A 21,746-nucleotide genomic window follows, 5' to 3' on the forward strand; every position below is an offset into this window, starting at 1 on the left:
CCAGTTTCTAAGGTTTCCTTGCAGAAATTGAAATCAATAAACGGTTCTCCTAAGAGCAGTCTCATAACTATTTCTTAAATTGTTTCCCTTCTATAAATCACAGTATTTGTTCAGTATTTTGTGAACAATTTAAGTTTTTTCCCCCTTTATTATATTTTGAGGAATTATGCATAAAAAGCCACTGTGAGACAAAGCTCTGATAGTGGAGCAATTGTCGTGGAGACAGTTGGAATGTTCCTGTTGTTTCTCCATCCTAATGGTTGCCATGGCAATTGGACCACTTTTTAACTTTGCTTCCGTTTGCTCTTTATTAATAGCCCTTACTGGTTTTAAAATGTATGTGGCATGTAATACTGAATAATATAATGGAGCGGCATGCTCTGTCTGTGCCTTATATTTGTTCTTGGGTTTGTTTGTTTTTTATAGACAGTATTATTGAGTAGAACGTTAATTCTAACTCACAGCCAGACTAGTGTTCCAGGTTTTTGATGCTTTGTACTTTCGGTTCTATGCTGTTATGTAGCATCCCAGCAATTTCAATGCACCGTCAAATAATGATACCAAAGATACATGTGGTTTTGCCAAAGAATTTACTGTATTTGGCTCAATTGTTTTCTGCCTTTTTTTATTTTTAATTATTGTTTGCAAACTATACTCACAAGGTATGATGACTTACCCGAGGTCCTCAAGGTGCTCGCTGCTGTCTCCTCTGCAGACTGAGGTTCCTTCAATGAGCTAAACCCAGCGGTGCAGCTCAGTTAACCTAATAGAAGCTTTTTGCAGGAGCTTTCTGTCCCAGGGGTGACACCGTGACAGCAATGCGTGACTGGCGAGTTCCAGGTAACTTGTCAAACTGTTCTAAAATGTTTTGACTACTTGCTCTGGGTGGGCAGCAGAGCACTCCTGGTACCATGACCACTACAGCGGGTTGCAATGCTTATACTGCATTCGAATGTTCCTTTTAATGATTTGTCTTTTGCACTGTTATAGGAATCATTATGCACACAGTCATTGCTTTTCAACCCGTAAACACTTTAAATAGCTCGGCACGTTTTTACTTTTTTTTACTTTTTTTTTTAATGAGGCTATTTCTGCAATACATTAAGCCCTGTGTCTAACCAGCTTGATCCGTTTAATAAGTCTGTCTTTAACCGAAGCATTTGTGCAGTTTATACTTGGCTTAACTCCAGGCGTGAGATCCTGTAGACTTCACGCAGGCTCACACACAGTACCTTCTGATTCACGTTGTATAACTCATCACTCACACGAACAATCTCCCAAAGCACCACAAGGGATGGTTGCTACAAGCTGAATTTTACAGCCATGTGGAGATTTAATAAAGGCCTGGGATGTAATCGCAGGTGATAATTCTATAACATGTTCCAACAGGTGGTTTCTTATAATACTCTGTAGTTCCATGATATAGGACAGAGGTAGTCAATCTTCGGTACGTTAGATGTTTTTGACTTTATCTCCCATTATACTTGTACAGTCCTAGTCCTGGCAAAGCATCAAGGAAGATATAGTCCACATCATTTGGGGTGATGACGGCCGGCTTCCCCGATAGAGTACGTTGCAGACCCAAACTCCTAAACTATGAAGAAGATAGATGTTAGAATGTTAGAAAATACTAAAGTGTTTTATTCATTAAAACCCTATAGGGTTATTCTGTTAATTGTGAATTGGTTGGAACAGAAAGAGACTTTCACATTTTAGACCTCCTTGGCAAAACTAAAAACCTATTTAAACGGAAAATCTCCTCTAAACCAGGATGTTTCGTAGAAGTAATTTTATCTACCATTTCAACTGAAATAAAATAAAAAAGATTGCCAAAGGTTGCCAAGAGAATTGCCACTCTAAGGCCAAAATAGCCCTTGCCATTTCTTCACAATTCCTACATTCAGTATTGTGATATTCCAGATCCTACAGCTGGCCATATACATGTGTGAACAACTTGTTATGAATGTTCATATACATCTATTTGTACGCAGACATTGGCTATTATTAAAATGAACCTATAGTCCGGAAAAATCAATAGTTTTTTGGGGGACTTTAGGTTCCTTTCTATCACTGTGACCACTGTCCACCCCTTTTGCCTAGTACAATTGTAAATTAGATTAAGATTACTTGCCTTATTTCCATCAGGAAATGCTGGTGTCTTCTGTGATTCCATCCAATTCTATGCTTCTCAAAGAGAGGCATTGGTGGGTGAGCACCATTTGATTGCAGGACAGAGTTTGACTCAAGTTCTAGAGTTGAAGGCACCTCTAGTCATGACGACAGCCACCAGGTGTGTGTTTAACACTTCTATGTAAACATTGGATGGTTAAAATGACAGGACCACTTCGTTGGGATGAAATTTTCTGGGTTACTTTAATGTCTGTTTAAACATTTTATCTTTACATCGGTTAATTGAATGACTGTTAGCAGTGCATTACAGTGTACATTTATTGAATTTAATTCTAACCTTTGCACTCTTCCTAACACCCGGCTCTTTTTAAAATTTCTATCCACCCATGTACGCTGTATTTTAGTTCATTGTAAACACTGTAACGTTTCTATATTACATCTCATCCTGTTGATAGTAATTAAGATATGTTTGTTTGAAGGTAAGTGTTTTATTCTTTATCTGACAGACACTTGAAATCTGTTTTAACGTATTCCATTTTATCTCTGTCTATAAACATTCAAAGAGTCCGTCTATTTGTCATCAACTGATCCGCACCTCCTAGATATTTTGTTGGTTTTGTTTGTGTAAATCTTATCTATAATGTAGGCCTGTTTTTTGTTTTGTTTTGTTTGTTTAAATTAAACACTTTGAAAATTGATATTTTTCTGGTTATCTACATCTTTTATGGCTTTGATCATAATAAAAATAGTTTTAAATAAATTTATTTGGAAACCCTAGAGGTGTTTGTTTGTTTTTCTTCTTCTTATGAACAAATCTTGTCCTCCCCCCCCCCCCGCAAAAAAAATAGATTTACCGGGTAAACTACCTGGAAGTAACAGGTCTAGATATATAATTATAAAATTAAGAAGAGGACACATTTTCACATATAAATCATTGCAGCAAGGTCTTCAAATATTTAAAGGTTTTTTTTTTATTGTGTGTGTGTGTGTGTGTGTGTGTATATATATATAAATAGCGAGGGCTTGCACTCCTGGTGTAACATGTTTTGTCCTGATGAAAGCTCCATGTGGGAGCTGAAACGTTGACTTTTTAAATGGATTGAATAAAAGTTCAATTTTATTTGAAAATCTCTATAAAGTCCTTGGAGTGCGGTCATTTCTGCTATGTCTATATATATATGTGTGTGTGTGTGTGTGTGTGTTTTTTTGTGAACACAGCATCAAACACAAACTGTTTAATTGATTATTTTTATTGTGTAGTCACACATAAAACAGAAAATTACATATCATTCAACTTGCAATTGCACTTCATAGAATACTTTACTATCACACTTTATTGTACCATTGAATATTTAACAAAGAAAATATTGTGTGCTTGGAAAAAAAATACAGTATCAATGTGAGTAAAATCACATTCCGCTCTATGGAATCATGAGAGACCTCGATCAGCTCAGCATTAACTGAAACAATGCAGTACAAAGAAATATGGCCGCCCTACAGAACATCAATATGATGTCAATGGAAGGGCAGTTCAGAGTTTTTGGGGGTACATATGGCCAAATACACGTAATCAGGTGAATACCCTTAAAACAGCTAACTGTATCTTTTGATAGTCAATGAAACTCCAATGGCATATCGTTGTGACACAGGTCAATTTTTAACAATTACAATCAGAAGAACTCGGAAACTTGGGATTTTCAAAACTAAATCTAGTTTCAGAAACCTTTTTGTATTTTAACTAAAGGAAATCCCAGGAGATGACAGGCACTCTCTAACCGTTAAAGAGAGAGATGATTGGATGGTTGTCCGCACCTTTGTAGATACTATCAAAAATGACCCTTAGGATTTTTGGAAAATTTTCCTCTAAAAGACTACCTGTTTGCCTATATAGAAAAACCACAGATGACCATGGTATAATAAGAGAAGTGTTGGCCTTATTCTGGATATTTTGTCTGATGATGAGCCGTAAAATCTCAATGAGAACTTCAACCATAACAACCAGTTACGCTAGTGAAAAGCACGTATGTGGATTTGCTAGTAAGTGCCAAGAGGTAACTATTGCTGGATGTTTTCAAGCTGATAAATAGTACATTATACCTCAAATAAAACAGAATCTGTGGGCATTCAACAAGGTTTCAATCTTAAGACGCGCTACAGAACCACCCGATTTAGATGCAAAAACAAAAAAGGGATTTCTTGAGCAACATCAAGAATTTTTACTCTTTAACTTTTCACTTTTGAGTAATATTCTTGTGGTTTAGGATAAGAGCTAGATAGTTCAACAACGATCCCAATGTCACCGCAAGATTGTGATCGATAATGTAGTAGAACCCATCACAGCCAAAACCCATCAAAAATTCTCTGCTCATCCTATGGTTGTGAAATGGAAGACCTGTATTCCATGTCATTATTGTTTATATCATGACAAAGCCAACTTCTCCTGTAATCAATGTGACATCTGCCCATCTTGCACTGGCATCCAATCAAAGTGTGTTCTTGCATGAACCTAGTGGAAAGAAGATAATAAATCTGTATTACATGTGTTCTCATTTGATAAACATGAGCTATGCAATAATGACTTACCGTATATACTCGAGTATAAGCCGACCCGAATATAAGCCGAGGCCCCTAATTTTACCCCCAAAAACTGGGAAAACTTATTGACTCGAGTATAAGACTAGGGTGGGAAATGCAGCAGCTGCTGGTAAATTTCTAAATAAAATTAGATCCTTAAAAAATTATATTAATTGAATATTTATTTACAGTGTGTGTATATAATGAATGCAGTGTGTGTATGAGAATGCAGTGTGTGTATGAGAATACAGTGTGTGTATGAGAATACAGTGTGTGTATGAGAATGCAGTGTGTATGTATGAGAATGCAGTGTGTGTGTATGAGAGTGCAGTGTGTATGAGTGCAGTGTGTATGAGTGCAGTGTGTATATGAATGCCGTGTGTGTGTGTATGAGTGCAGTGTGTGTGTGTATGAGTGCAGTGTGTGTATGAGTGCAGTGTGTGTATGAATGCTGTGTGTGTGTATGAATGCTGTGTGTATGAGTGCAGTGTGTGTGTATGAGAATGCTGTGTGTATGAGTGCAGTGTGTGTGTGTATGAGAATGCTGTGTGTATGAGTGCAGTGTGTGTGTATGAATGCAGTGTGTGTGTATGAATGCAGTGCGTGTGTGTATGAGTGCAGTGTGTGTGTATGAGTGCAGTGTGTGTGTATGAGAATGCTGTGTGTATGAGTGCTGTGTGTATGAGTGCTGTGTGTGTGTGTATGAATGCAGTGTGTGTGTATGAATGCAGTGTGTGTATGAATGCAGTGTTGTATGAATGCAGTGTGTGTGTATGAATGCAGTGTGTGTGCATGAATGCAGTGTGTGTGCATGAATGCAGTGTGTGTGCATGAATGCAGTGTGTGTGCATGAATGCAGTGTGTGTGCATGAATGCAGTGTGTGTGCATGAATGCAGTGTGTGTGTGTATGAATGCAGTGTGTGTGTATGAATGCAGTGTGTGTATGTGTGTGTGTAATGCAGAGTGTGATGCAGAGCCTTGGTGGGGGGTGGGCATTTTTATTTTTTAATTATTATTTTAATATTTTTTTTTGTTTCATTACATTTTTTTTATTATTATTATTTTTGTATTTTATTATTATTTTTTATTTTATTATTATTTTTATTTTATTTTTATTTTTTTTATTATTATTAATATATATATATACACATTTTTTCGTCCCCCCTCCCTGCTTGCTAGCTGGCCAGGGAGGGGGGCTCTCCTTCCCTGGTGGTCCAGTGGATGGGCACTGTGTAGGAGGGGGCTGTGGGGGCTGCAGAGAGATGTTACTTACCTTTCCTGCAGCTCCTGTCAGCTCTCTCCTCCTCTGCCGGTCCGTTCAGCACCTCGGTCAGCTCCCAGTGTAAATCTCGCGAGATTTACACTGTGAGCTGACAGAAGAGCTGAACGGACCGGCAGAGGAGGAGAGAGCTGATAGGAGCTGCAGGAAAGGTAAGTAACATCTCTCTGCAGCCCCCACAGCCCCAGTCTGTATTATGGCAATGCAAATTGCCATAATACAGACAATTGACTCGAGTATAAGCCGAGTTGGGGTTTTTCAGCACAAAAAATGTGCTGAAAAACTCGGCTTATACTCGAGTATATACGGTATTTGTTTTTATTATTTGTAGAATCTATGCACTATCCTCACTGGCCATGTTTGGCCAGAATTGGACAGATGACCTTAATGGAACATGCTAGCGTTAGGAATACAAACTTGTTTTCTGAACACCATAGAATCCTGTAGATGTTAACGTGTCCACCCCTTGCGCCTCATTGGCTGAGATGATCAATCTTGATGATCTCAACCTATTCAGTGCTTACCCGAAGGGAAGCATTAGGAGGCTACTGCGCATGCAAGGAGCAGCATTTAATTTAAAACAGAGTTTGACTTGGTCCTCACAGGGGAATCACCTCTAGCGGCTTTTAGGAAGATATAGAATTTTAAATAAAAAAATAGCGAAATTGGAAAAATGATCCCTTGCAGGCATTTTTGTTTGTTCTGCTGTTTAGGTATAAAATTAAGAAATTTCCATGTAAATTTTCTACAATTCCTAGATAAGCAGACATTCCCCAAGGCAGACTGTTTCTCAACGTAAATGAAAGGAGAAAATATATCGAACGAAAAGAGACGAATGCCCAGGAAGGGTTTTTACAAAGTTTCGTATCATCTGTGGATACAAGTTTATCTCCCCTCTAACTCTGTAACACTGCATACAAGGTGAATTTCTTGGTTTGGATTAAGTTTGCCCTAAAAATGACGGATTTGCGTTTTTCGGGATGTGGTTTGGCGCAGTGCATCAAATGGGGGATGTTTAATAATTGGCATAATTAACGAAGCTTTCAAGGTTATTATAGCTCATAGGTGTATGCAGATAGCAGCAGTCAGATACATCTACATTTTTTTTCATTTTATTTTTTGTAACGTGTCCAAATTAGCTGGAAATAAAACCTGATTTATCTTGAAGAAACAAAACTGAATACAATCTGTGAAAAAAAAACACTTCTTTTGAGCAAGCTGGCAAAATGTAATTCTAATGACAAAGGGGATTTAAATAATAAGCCAAATTCCTCCCTGTGTTCCCTAGAACACTAAATATTAATATACATTTCCATATACAAATAGATAACTTGTATTTTCATCTACTGAACAATCATTTTCCATCTGAGCGTTTATTTTCCTACTGCCGGATTGAACATAGAGATGTCTGTCAGTTGTAAGCGTCAAAGAATTTAATGTGTAACTGTTCGAAAATTAAAGTGAATATACAGGGGGGTATTTTCATTTCCGAAGTCTATCGTGAATCTGCAACTTAGCACAAACATCCATCTGTATTACAGGGGTCATTTACAATTCGCAAAAGCAATCTATGAATGAGTGAGCTTCCTACCGGCTTCCTGAGTATCATAGGATATGTATTTCACAATGACCTGTAGTACCAAAGTTGTAGCTGTGTACCAGTGGTTCAATTAATTAAACAATACTATATACTAATTAAACTATAGTCACAAGACCAACTACAGCTTAATGTAGTTGTTCTGGTGTGTACTGCCTGTCCTGCAGGCTGGGTACTGTAAACGCTGCCGTTTCCAGAGAAAAGACAGTTTTTACATTGCTGTCTAGTAACACCTCCAGTGGCTGTCACTCAGACGACCACAAGAAGGGCTTCCTGAATCAGTGCTGCTCTGCATAGAGGTGCTGAACGTTCCCCTTAGAGATACATTGATTCAATGCAACTCTACGAGGAGATGTTGAGTAGCACAGTGGTTTGCTGCGCATGTGCAATAGCCTCCCAATGCTTTCCTATGTGAAAGCATTGGATTGGCTGAGATCATCAAAATTGAACATTTGAGTAAAATCTCCTTTTCAGCGCAATTGGAACGGGGTTGGGGGCCTACACAGCAACGCCAGGACTGTAGTGTCAGGAATATATGTTTGTGTTCCTGGCACTATAGTGTTTCTTTAATCTCAAAAGATTGGCAGTATTTAGTTAGAGTTCATATCCGGTAGCAATGTCCGACATTACGCTGAATGGCTAATGGCTAGCAATGGCTAAATGGCAAATCTGTCCTAAATGAAGAAACCATTGTTCATGGGAAAACTGGACAACGATTGTGTATATGAAGGGCCTTGTTTGGAAATGTGATATCCTATAAATATAATCACAACTTAGGCCGTGGTTGAAAACCATTCAACGCTAAATTCATTTTTCTTGGTTAAAGAATTGTATTGATTTATTTTTGCTTTAATAGAATTCTGTAGAACTCCTGTTGCTAAATATTTAAGGCCGTCCCATGCTGTCACAGGTCAAGTTGCTTAAAGAATATTTATACTACTTTCCTTTTTAAGGACATAGAGCAATAAACTGCATTCCTGTAATGTTTCTCTGAGAATTAAGAATGCACATTGTCTATTTCCCTGGAGTGTTTTTTGGGGTGAGATCTGAAATCTCAGAGGAGAGGTTTGTGAGTTTATTGCAGTAATACATTTAAAAATTAAACTGGTGGGAATGAATCACTTTTTTTTTTTTTTTTTTTTTTTACACAGTGCTTCTTGTGGTCAGACCAGCCTTCGGCAATTAGCAGAGCCCTCCTACGGATTTTATTCCCACAATGCAGAATATTCATGTAATTACTTAACTGTAAAGCTCCCAGAGAGTTCAAAATACCTTGTCTCATTACCAGGTTTTAAATGACAGCCTTAATAAAAAGTGATTATGTCATGAAAACCAACAATGGTGACATTTCTGCCTAGATTCTGGCTGAGCGTCCTTGGGAGTGTAGTTTCCAAGAGTCAGCAATGCCAAGGTTAACCATGAACGCCAATCTGCAATGCACCTATTGTTGGAATCAAACTCCCATTACTCTTTGCAAAGGCCAAGATTAATATTCATATAGCTGCAGCTGATTCAGGGCAGTATAAAGAGCCGTTATTTATTCACTAATAAGGGAATTGAAGAGAATTAAAGGAACTTTATAGTGTTAGAAAAACAAACCTGTATGCTTAAAGGGACACTGCAGGCACCCAGACCATTAGCGCACGCTCGTCGCAAGACTTCAGAGGAGGCGGAGCCAAGACCAAGTGCTGAGGGACATCGCGCTGGGGTACGGTAAGTAAATAAAGAGTTTTTAACTCTTTATTCATGTTGGTTGGGGGGGGGGGGCCAGGGGTGGAGCGCGAGGCAGTTATAGTATTTCCTTTAACGCTATTGTGTTACTGTCCCTATTTAGTTTAGTCGTCCCCTTCTGTTCGTCATAAATATAATTTAAAGAAGGATTGCTGCTTCCCTTTTTTCCAGTGCCGAGACTCGCTGGGTGCTGCTCATCTCTCTGATGATGGTCTAGAGGAGGCGAGCACATCCAAGCTTCCCCATAGGAAAGAACTGAATTCAAGCTTTTCTACAAGCTTCAATTGATGACATTCGACGCCGAACACCACCTGTCCCTGTTTTTACACAGTGAATGCAGCAGACGCACCTCTAGCGGCTGTCAGCAAAACAGCAATGTTTTAACTTGAAGGGTTAAAATGACAGGACCACTACACCCAGACCATTTCATCTCAATAATTGGCCTGATTGACTTTAGGGGTCCTGTAACAATCATATTGCAAATGTTAGGCCCTAATAGCAAAGCTGGAAAAATGTGCAAATCTACAATTCTATTGTCAATTTTCCAGAATTCAGACGTTTTAGAAAACAACCTCCCAGTTCGCTGATTTTTACAGCACTGTGATCTTCTCTAGTGTCACTGAATAGAGGCAGTTCAATGCCAATCTCAGTGTGGGCACCCATGATCCCATTTGGCCACCACCCATAGCATACTCACAGGTCCCAAGTCGTTCCTCCAAGAAGGAGATCTGCTCACTGAGAGAGTCTATCCGGTCCAGCTGCTGGAAGGAGTGCGTCAGCAAAGCGATGGGATCTGTGCCGCCTTCACTAAATAGGCTGGTGAGGCTGGTAAATGGTGCCAAGATCAGCTGCAGCTTCTGTACAGAAAGGACAGAGGAAACGTCAGGTCACAACACAGGAAACAAATTATTGTATCTCATTATTTTACAGAGGTAAATAATGGATTCTAACCACTCTTAATGCCACTGCTACATAACCAGATTCTATATCGGGGACAGCCTTTCAGTGGAAGCAGTAAAAGCTAACAAAATATATACAAAAGGTAGTAGATACCCGGAATGGCCTTCCAGTGGAAGGAGTAAAGGCTAACCGTGATGTAGAAAAGGTAGAAGATACCTGGAATAGCCTTCCAGTGGAAGCAGTAAAGGCTAATACTGATATAGAAAAGGTAGTAGATACCTGGAATCAGTGGCGGATCCAGAGCCTGATCTCGGGAGGGGCACTTGTAGATTATTTAAATAAATAATCCAGACACAATAACCACTACAGCTCAGTGTAGTGGTTATAGTGCCAATAATGCCAAGACCCCCTCCCAGAGTAAGTAGTCAAACTGTTTAAGAACTGTTTGACAACTTACCTGAGGTCCTCTGGGGAATGGGGCTGTAGTAGGGCAGAGGAGCAGTGGTATGTGTGAGTGGTGCAATGTGTGAGGGGTGCAGTGTGTGTGTGTGTGTGAGGGGGACAGTGTATTAGCAGTGTGTGTGTGTGTGTGAAGGTTGCAGTGTGTACGTGAGGGCGGCAGTATATGTCAGGGGTGCAGTGTGTGTGTGGGTCAGTATGTGTGTGTGACAGTTACAGTGTGTGTGTGGGGCAATGTATGTGTGTGGGGCAGTGTGTTTATGGGGGGCAGTGTGTGTATGTGGGGCAGTGTGTGTATGTGGGGGCAGTGTGTGTATGTGGGGCAGTGTGTGTATGTGGGGGCAATGTGTTTATGGTGGGCAGGGGCAATGTGTGTGTATGGGGGGCAGGGGCAATGTGTGTGTATGGGGGGCAGGGGCAATGTGTGTATATGGGGGGCAGGGGCAATGTGTGTGTATATGGGGGGCAGGGGCAATGTGTGTGTGTGTATGGGGGGCAGGGGCAATGTGTGTGTGTGTATGGGGGCAGGGGCAATGTGTGTGTATGTGTGTGTATGGGGGGCAGGGGCAATGTGTGTGTGTATGGGGGGCAGGGGCAATGTGTGTGTATATGGGGGCAGGGGCAATGTGTGTGTATATGGGGGGCAGGGGCAATGTGTGTGTATATGGGGGCAGGGGCAATGTGTGTGTATATGGGGGGCAGGGGCAATGTGTGTGTATATAAGGGGCAGGGGCAATGTGTGTGTGTGTGTGTATGGGGGGCAGGGGCACTGTGTGTGTATGGGGGCAGGGGCAATGTGTGTGTATGGGGGCAGGGGCAATGTGTGTGTATATCGGGGGCAGGGGCAATGTGTGCGTGTATGGGGGGCAGGGGCAATGTGTGTGTGTATGGGGGGCAGGGACAATGTGTGTGTGTATGGGGGGCAGGGGCAATGTGTGTGTGTGTGTATGGGGGGCAGGGGTAATGTGTGTGTGGGGGGCAGGGGCAATGTGTGTGTGTATGGGGGCAGGGGCAATGTGTGTGTGTGTATGGGGGGCAGGGGCAATGTGTGTGTGTGTGTGTATGGGGGGCAGGGGCAATGTGTGTGTGTGTGTATGGGGGGCAGGGGCAATGTGTGTGTGTGTGTGTGTGTATGGGGGGCAGGGGCAATGTGTGTGTATGTGTGTGTGTATGGGGGGCAGGGGCAATGTGTGTGTAGAAGAAGGATAGGGGGGGGGGCTTTTTTTTTTTTTTAATGTGTGTGTGTTTTTTTTTTTTAAACATTTAATTAAAATTAATATATAATTTATGTCCCCCCTCCCTTCTTACCTTTACTGGGAGGAGGGGGGACATATTTCTTTCCCTGGTGGTCCCAGTGGGGATTCCCTGGTGGTCCCAGTGGTAGGAGTGAACTCTAGCCCGCGCTCCAGGGCTAGAGTTCACTCTCGCGAGATTTGGAGCGTTGCCGTGGTAACCGCGGCAACGCTCCAAATCTCGCGAGAGGAGGACCCGGAGGAGCTGCTGGTAACAGCTCCCGGGTCCTCTCTCCCTCCCCTGCCGGTCGGCTGTCAGTAATGTGCCTGCAGACCGGGGAGGGAGATCACTGATCTCCCTCCCCGGTCTGCAGGCACAATGCAGGGCTGGCACTTGGGCAATGTCAGCCCTGCACTAGCCGGCAGGGGAGAATCTCGGGGGGGGGCAATTGCCCCGTTGCCCCCCCCCTGGATCCGCCACTGCCTGGAATAGCCTTCCAGTGGAAGCAGTAAGGGCTAACAATGATATAGAAAAGGTAGTAGATACCTGGAATAGCCTTCCAGTGGAAGCAGTAAAGGCTAACAATGATATAGAAAATGTAGTAGATACCTAGAACAGCCTTCCAGTGGGAGCAGTAAAGGTTAACAGTGATATAGAAATGGTAGTAGATACCAGGAATAGCCTTCCAGTGGGAGCAGTAACAATGATATAGAAAGGGTAGTAGATACCTGGAATAGCCTTCCAGTGGGAGCAGTAACAGTGATATAGAAAGGGTAGTAGATACCTGGAATAGCCTTCCAGTGGAAGCAGTAAAGGCTAACACTGATATAGAAAAGGTAGTAGATACCTGGAACAGCCTTCCAGTGGGAGCAGTAAAGGCTAACAATGATAAAGAAAGGGTAGTAGATACCTGGAACAGCCTTCCAGTGGGAGCGATAAAGGCTAACAATGATATAGAAAGGGTAGTGGATACCTTCAACAGCCTTCCAGTGGAAGCAGTAACAGTGATATAGAAAGGTTAGTAGATACCTGGAATAGCCTTCCAGTGGAAACAGTAAAGGCTAACAGTGATATAGAAAGGGTATTAGATACCTGGAACAGTTTTCCAGTGGGAGCAGTAAAGGCTAACCGTGTTATACAAAGGGTAGTAGATACCTGGAGCAGCCTTCCAGTGGAAACAGTAAAGGCTAACAATGCTATAGAAATGGCAGTGGAAGCATTAAAGGCTAACTATGATATTGAAATAGTAGTAGATGCCATGAATAGCTTTCCAGTGGAAGCAGTTAAGGTTAGTAATGCTGTGTATTGGGAGGACAGGCATAGTGAGGGACTTTTAAAAAAAAATCAATTTCTAGATTTACCTGTTCTAAAACCTCGATCTTGTTCTGGAGTTCTTTCATTTCTTCTCTGACAGTATCTGAAACAGCTGAGTCAGAAGAGAAGAATATTTAGCAAGGGATGTAAGATCTGGGCAAATCTCATACTATCGTCCGGATATGTACATTGTATCATCTTGAAATACATACATTAAAGAGATAAATCAGCTTTGTACGTCATCAACACAGTGCAATGTTAAGATTCCATTTCAATTGCAGGATTCACAAAACACTGAATTATGGGGAATCAAGAAATTTAGAATTGCAAATACAGACTAAATTAGTTGAGCTGTGACTCTAAGAAGATTTTTTTAAATCCACTATTTTTGCCTTAATTTTGCTATTGGGATTTCAATTCGCTACAATTCAGAGTTTGGTGAAAGCCGTGTTGGAGGCGCGTTAGCAGTATCCCTGAAATGACAGACCCATAGAGATTCATGCGCTGTGATAAATTCTAGCGCAGTGTGTGCATTTCACATTAACATTGAAACTCTACCAGAGAATAAAACCAGCTCTCTGCTTATGTAAATCCAAATCCAAATAAAAGTCCTGTTAGTGCAAACGTCCCTGACGCGTTTCGATGGGAGAATTAGCGTCTGCGCATTATTACTCACGGTACGAGTTTGATGTGTCACAGCGCGTACCAAAAGTAATAATGAACAGCCACCAACATATGACGAGAGTTCTTTCATTCCGCAGGGGCGCGTCAATCCGGGAAGACACTTTCTGAATAGTATAAATGCAATTAAGTGAAGATACCTCTGTTGGGGTCAAGAAGTTAATGTTAAATAAGAAGAGAGAAGTTTTAATTTCCTTATTTTCTGTTATTAGCAAACTGTGACATTGAAATCTAATCACAAATTTAAAAAAATAAATTAAAAAAATGTAAATTGCAAAAATTCTTATGATTGGAGAGATTAAAAAAAATCTGAAATGCAAATGGTTTGTAGAAAAAAACGATATTTCATCGTGAGGGATATATTCCGACTTTTAATACAAATTGCATGGAGCCAGCTTTAAATCCTAACCAGATGGGCTGAAGATGAGGTGACAGATACAATTTCTTCAAGTCATTTTTATACCCGATTCTCTATGCATACATAAATCCTGTCCTCGTTTTCTAAAGCTTAGCATGTATTAAGACTGGTATATAGACAGGCTAGGGCTGAATTTGTAATACGTGCATTGTTACAGTATCATACATTTGGATACAATGTCTGAAAGGCTCAGAAGCTTATGTTTTCCAACCAAAGAGCTTGCAATTACATTTTAACAAGCAGCCAATGAACGGTTCTCTGGTAACCTGTTTATTAACAGGACCCTACAAAGGGCAAAAGGTCACCTGTTTTGACTTGAAGAAAGGAGATTTTCTTACAGTAAGAATGTGTGAAACACATTAATCAGATTAACTAATAGTTGTTTGGTTTCACCTCTCCCCATGATATCTCGCAGGCATGAGCATTGGGTCACAGCCATCCCATGATGCCATGCATGAGAACCCATGCATTGAGCACATAGGATCTTAATGGCAAAGCATGATAGTAGTTGCAGTTTTACAACATTTGGGGATATCACTTTTGGCCAAGCCTGCAGTACACTGCTATGGTAGTAACGTGAAAGTAGGTTTGCCTTATGACCACTAGGAGGAGCTAGACTATTAGGCTTAGTGTAGTAGCTCAGCAGTTACCTGTTACATTCTTTGTTGGTGGGACAGTGAGTGCTGGCTGTGTTGGAATTTCCACTTCGAGACAAGTCCTTCTGTCCTCAGCGAGCGTGAATCCGTCCAGACACTGGCAGCGGAAGCTCCCAGCTGTGTTAATGCATTGCTGGGCACACAAAGTGCTTCCAACTCGGCACTCGTCAACGTCTGAAAAAAGGGTTTAAAATGCATAAGCACCACTTACTAGACATGGCTCCATACCAAAACAAAGTTCGCAGAGATCCACTGATCACTAAGGACGACTGCAAGAACTCAAGTAGACTGAAGTACGCCGAGCACTAATACAACAAAACAAAGCTGGGGACGTACTGCAGCCAAAACACATCGCTTTCCCCTCAAGATGTTCAAATTTAATTTTATTTACTTTAATTCCCATGATACAGTGCTACAGAATATGTTGGTGCTATAAAAACAATAATAGTGACGAGACACTATGGTCACCAAAACAACTTTAGCTTAATGAAGCAGTTTGAGTGTATAGATCGCGCCTCTGAAGTCTCACTGCTCAATTCTCTGCCATTAAGAAGTTAAATCACTTTGTTTCTGTTTATGTAGCCCTAGCCACACCTCCCCTGGCTGTGACTGACACAGCCTGCATGAAAACAAAATGGTTATATTTTCAATCAGATGTAACTTAATTTAACCCCTTAAGGACCAAACTTCTGGAATAAAAGGGAATCATGACATGTCACACATGCCATGTGTCTTTAAGGGGTTAAATGGTTTTATCTCCTGCTCTGTAAATTGAACTTGAATGACATACAGGAGTCTCCTGCACTTACTAGCAAGCTATAAACAGAGCCAGGGATAAGACATTGTAAATCAAACCCAATTTACAATAATGTAATGTAAATATTAGATCTCTCTTTACAGGAAGTGTTTAGGAAGGCTGTGCAGGTCACATGCAGGGAGGTGTGACTAGGGCTGCATAAACAAAGCGATTTAACTTCTAAATGGAAGAAAATCGAGCAGTGACACTATACATCAAAACTGCTTCATTAAGCTAAAGTTGTTTTGGTGACTATAGTGTCTCGTTATGATTGATGTAAGACTCTGATCACGAATTAAACATACACTCAGGCACACACATGCCACGCTGAGCAGGTCTGAATATCCATGATGTCATCACTGTATAAAAGCTATACCTCAGGCAGTCACATGGACTGAGATCGGTCAATATGTTACAACATTGAACACAAAATGCGCACTCACACGCTACATGTAAAGATGGCAAAGCGTACCTGTCTGGCAGAATCTCCCAGTCCAACCAGCGGGGCACTGGCACTGATCAAACCCAGAACATTTCCCTCCATTCAGACATGGTGACTGGCACGACACTGAAAATAAAAGTGAATTTTTAAAAAAAAAAAATTAGTAGTCGGCTAAAGAGTAATATCACACAAACAACCACTCCGAATAAAGAGGAACCACGAGGACTCGCACTTGGAGTGTATGATCCAAAATAAAACAGCAAATGAAGGGAGAATTGGACGGGAGCAGGAGCAGAATCGTCTAGCATTTTGTCTATAAATTCACTATTTACTGAATGTTCTATTCGGTAGCTGAAATAGTGCTACAGCTGGCCTGCATGAATTGAGTTTACAGGAAAGCCTCAACAGGGCACTTCAAGTACCAGAACCACTGCAGCCGATAGTGGCGCAACCCCTGGTTATGGCACTTGCCGGCTCCTGGTACCATCCCCACTGTTTTTGAGCAGTTTGACGCAAAGTAAAGGTCCTCCTGCCACGATGAACTCTTAGAGAGATGTATACATTACTAATTAGCCAACTCCCATCGTTACAGACAGGACGATACTTTATTAGATACATTGATACTAACAATACAAGAGGAAATATGGGACCTAGGGTTACCAGATCTGCCATATTTTCCTGGAAACCTATAGCATCTTTAAGATTATAGACATGATATGAATAGTGCGGCCCAGCAGTATGTAGCTTTATGCTGGAGGCTCCCTCTTCCATGAACGATGACCTGATTTCCTTCTGCCCATTACGATGTATAACTGATCGGGTGTCCATGAAAATAATAAGGATCCCGCAGCCGTAACAGCTGAACGCCAAGAGTAACAACGTAAACCAGTCTGTATTTTATTTTATCTACTCTGTAATTAACCTGACATGACTTCCTCTCTCTGACTGTGTAGTTCTGAGAAACCTGGTGGCACCTTCACCTTCTTAAACGCCTTAAGGACACAACTTCTGGCATAAAAGGGAATCATGACAGAATATTTGCGGCATGTGTCCTTAAGGGGTTAACAACTAAGGAAAATAGTAGCTAAGGTACAGGATGGTGGTTTTATGACCATTTCCACTCTATAATCATCCACTGCTGTTCTACATAAACATCAAAGCCTTGTCCAGTCAGTCTACTGGTGGAATAAATGTGCCATCACCACTGAGAACACGGACCTTCAACGCTCGAGTAAACACTCAATTACAAGAGTCTGCAATCAGAAAATGTGATAGGGGCACATTCAAATTCAAACTCCAACTGGACTATAGTTTAAAGGGACACTATAGTCACCCAGACTACTTCAGCTCAATGAAGTGGTCTGGGTGCCAGGTCCCTCAGGTTTTAACCCTTCAGATGTAAGCATAGGGTTAATTGCAGGGTAATCCAGCCTCTAGTGGCTCTCTTCTTGACAGCCGCTAGAGGCGCTTCTGCAATGCTGGATGCAAAATTCGCATCCAGCGTGCAGAACGTCCATAGCAAAGCATTGAGAAAGTCTTTCCTATGGACTGTTTGAATGCGCGTGCGGTTCTTGCCTCGCATGCGCATTTCGCTCCACTCGGGAGCTGACGTCGGCGGGGGACGAGAGGTCACCAGCGCTGAGGGAGCCCGAAGTTGCATTAAGGTTTTAACCCCTTCAGCGCCAAGGGAGGGGGACCCTGAGGGTGGGGGAGTCCTAAGGGTGCTCTAGTGTCAGGAAAACGAGTTTGTTTTGTGGACTGTCGAGAATTAACAGGGAAATTGTACATTTAGGCCAAAATAGCATTGGAGAAATATTTTAATGCAGTTATTTTTGCCTTAAGTCAATCCCACACAATACATGGACAGTACATATGTTATGGTTTTTTTATTCTTTTTATTTTTAATTCAGCCTGCGGCTGGTACCTTTTTGGCAGCCGTGGGTGTGGGCCTCAGACCTCCTCCAACCGGGACAGCAAGAATAAAGTGGAAAAGATGTCTTTTTAGCCATTTGTCTGTAAGAAACTTTATACGTTGTTCTGGGGGGAAAAAAAAGAAACACATAGAAACAAGATAAATATAACAACTCATTTAAAAACGATTTCTCTCGTAGGTGCTGCATGCCTTGGCAGAGCCGTACATAATTAACGCAACAATCTGCTACAGCGCCGAGGAGAACAGACGACAGACGTAAAACCACGATTCTCTAATACAGGGAGTTGGGAGACATACATATTGTTCGGAGGAGGGATTGCGGGGGGGGAGTGGGGGGAGTATTTATGGCCTGCATACGGCAGCAGCGGTAATCAAGCCAGGCAGTGCCTGTTTTAGGGATTTGTCCTTCAAGTATTTTGAAACATCAATCTGGTTCTACATTAAATTTGTTTTATTTAAGAGCAGCTGAGATAGTTTATCTTCCTTAAGAATTACATGAAGTGGGAGATAAGAGCACTTTGCAAGTCACTGTACAAATCCAGTTTCATATGATATTTACATGTAAATTTATAAACCATCTACTTTAACCCCTTAAAGACACAGCTTCAGAAGCAGAAGGCCCGGCATGACGGAAAATTTCCGTCGTGTGTCCTTAAGGGTTTAAGAAGTTTGATAAATCAGGGATATTGTTATCTCATAGTTGCCAAAATTCCCAAATCCAGTGAGACAGTCACAATTTCAGACCCTGTCCTGCCATTTACAGTGTGTGATGCAAATTGTGGGTAAATAAAAAAAACAAACAAACCTGTACGTACTGCAGACCTTTTGTCCTTCGCACATGACCATTAGTGGCTTATACACGGGCTGAACAAACGATTGCGTCACTGACACTGTCTCAGGCCGAGCATTGGACGAGCAAATCCTGCGACTTAAAATGAGAAGAATGCATTATTAAAATAATAGACTAACAGCTTCAGAATATTGATTGTTCATTAAATCCCTCAGAGAAGAAAAACACAAAAATACTCAAATCCAAAAACCTCACGTTAGTCGACAAAACATACAAAATAGTCTACAAACAATCTCATTTGTCCATCCACTAATTAACTACTTTTGTTGTTGTTGTCTAAAAGAGAGGATTCTGGGAAATGTAGCAAAACAACAGCTGGCGGGTCAAAACACCTATGGCCTAAATGTAGTATTGAACTTTTTTTGTTATGTCTTTTAATTTGCATCTGTCTCTTCTGTTTGCAGTATCATATATTTCAGCAAGCATTTTTGTAATTTTTTTTAACAGGTGCAAGACTCTGGATTATATATGTGTTGGGCTATATTTACTAAACACCGAATGTCATGGAGTTGAAAACAAACGTGCCAAAATTTAAACAAACTTGCCAAAATGCAAACCAAAATAGCTATGATATTAAATAATGTTCAACTCATTCAAAGTAGGGGTCTTTTTCTATCATTATTTGGATAACATTTTGGAAGTTTGCCAACTCACTATATTTTCTCATCGAAGGGTGTATTTACTAAAACCCAAATTGTAGCAAATTAAAATCCAAATGGCAAAATGGAGGCTTAAACAGACAAAGATCCCTTTTGGAATCAGATATGTTTGCTTGAATTTTTCCATTTGGATTTTATTTCAATTCAGAATTTAGTGAACAACTTTCTCGTGAATATATAGACAAGTCTAAAATGTTCTGGGAGAAGGCATCAGGTCTATTTGTAATAATTTGTATATAACTCCATAAGAATTGCATGTTTGTGTGTGTCTGTGGAGTGACAATTGTGAAGGAGTTAAAACAAAGACACAGTCGCAAACTGAAGACAGGTCGAAACTCATCATTGACCTGACTTTCTATATGAGCAAAAAAACACAAGTCTCCAGACATATTGTATGTTTCTCATTTAGAGTGGTGTCCAATCGTGTTGGCCATCAAAATCCTTTTAAAAACCTCTGTCTGTCTTGTCGTTTCCCAAAGACTTACTGCTGAAACCCTGAATGTGTAATGTTAAACGACAGTATCAGATTCCAGTTCAACGCCAAAATCTAGCCAGGCTGCTCTAACAGACTAGGCCCTCCACCGATATTATGGAGTGATGGCGAGGACTTAATAGAAAGACATATCTGAATCTTTACATTGTTCTCACGGACGACAAAACAGTTCATCTGCCTGTATAATAATTTAAAATATAGGTGGCTTCAGTTTCTTGCAAATCGTGTAGTAAAGCTCGATTTATTGTCATCTTATGAGCTAGCGTAATTATGAGAACTGGATGGATTAAGGCAATATATCTAAAATAATGCACATTTCTAAATGCATACACAAAGCTATATGTTTCTACTTCAATAGCCTTTACATCTGTAACCGTTTAAAGAGGAATGCATGCCTCGATTAATATACGGTATTTATTTACACAGAGTGAAGGTATCTGAATCAATCGCCATTCTTTTTTCGTACGCCGGGTAATATTTTCTGACATTTTACGGATAGAAAATGTGTGATGACCAATCAGAACAACAAAAAAAATAAAAAAAAATGTAAAAACGGAACAGATGTGGCGTTAACAGGTTGTAGCACTTAACCCTTAGCCGTTGGACCAGCCATTAACACGCTGAGATGATTACTTCGATAGTTATTCTTCCCTTAGTGCGCGTTACACTGCCGTTAATTAACACACGTGTAATCAGCACAAATTTGATGTAATTATAACGTCGCTTTGTAAACTCTTTCCACTCAAGTATCCATCAAGGCAAATAAATATTGTCCGATAAGCGTACATCGGAAATTAGTCGCCATCAGTGGTAATTGCGTTCATTAAGTAGTTTTAATTATGGGGAAAAAAAATCCCTCTGTAAAAATTAACCGGTTAGTACCAAGACAGTAATCAGAGGTCAAACGAAAAGGTTAACGTTTTGTTTACTGCTTCATATTTTTTCTCTTTGGTTTCAAAAATTTTATTTTTGTGTTCTATTTAGGTTTAGAATGGTAAATGTCCACTTTATTTACTTACGTTAACACGTATCCCCATTAACCCCTTAAAGACACATGACATGTGTGACATGTCATGATTCCCTTTTATTCCAGAAGTTGTGGAGCTCTGTTATACACTCAGACAGAATACTGGGAGTATTATTGCTGTGGAGCTCTGTTATACACTCAGACACATTACTGGGAGTGTTATTGCTGGGGAGCTCTGTTATACGATCAGACACAATACTGGGAGTATTATTGCTGTGGAGCTCTGTTATACACTCACACACATTAATGGGAGTATTATTGCTGTGGAGCTCTGTTATACACTCAGACACATTACTGGGAGTATTATTGCTGTGGGGCTCTGTTATACACTCACACACATTACTGGGAGTATTATTGCTGTGGAGCTCTGTTATACACTCAGACACATAACTGGGAGTATTATTGCTGTGGAGCTCTGTTATACACTCAGACACATTACTGGGAGTATTATTGCTGTGGAGCTCTGTTACACACCCAGACACATACTGGGAGTATTATTGCTGTGGAGCTCTGTTATACACTCAGACACATTACTGGGAGTATGATTGCTGTGGGGCTCTGTTATACACTCAG

The 21,746-nt window shown here is 40.7% G+C and overlaps 1 protein-coding gene across 3 annotated transcripts in view; it reads right to left on the reverse strand.

Annotated features, from left to right (window-relative positions):
- Window positions 1-3,364: 3,364 nt before the first annotated feature.
- The window catches only part of EGFL7 (EGF like domain multiple 7), a 32,542-nt gene continuing 14,160 nt past the window's right edge, over window positions 3,365-21,746 (reverse strand). For all 3 annotated transcript variants that reach the window (XM_063432862.1, XM_063432860.1, XM_063432861.1), the window contains 7 exons: window positions 18,950-19,072; window positions 18,136-18,248; window positions 16,242-16,337; window positions 14,968-15,147; window positions 13,266-13,330; window positions 10,010-10,169; window positions 3,365-4,636 (listed from right to left, as the gene is read on the reverse strand). In XM_063432862.1, the coding sequence (XP_063288932.1) occupies window positions 4,614-4,636; window positions 10,010-10,169; window positions 13,266-13,330; window positions 14,968-15,147; window positions 16,242-16,337; window positions 18,136-18,248; window positions 18,950-19,072 (760 nt within the window). In that variant the 3' untranslated portion in view covers window positions 3,365-4,613. The remainder of the gene's footprint in view (window positions 4,637-10,009; window positions 10,170-13,265; window positions 13,331-14,967; window positions 15,148-16,241; window positions 16,338-18,135; window positions 18,249-18,949; window positions 19,073-21,746) is intronic.

Source organism: Pelobates fuscus, chromosome 9, assembly GCF_036172605.1.
Source record: "Pelobates fuscus isolate aPelFus1 chromosome 9, aPelFus1.pri, whole genome shotgun sequence".
Lineage (NCBI taxonomy): Eukaryota > Metazoa > Chordata > Amphibia > Anura > Pelobatidae > Pelobates > Pelobates fuscus.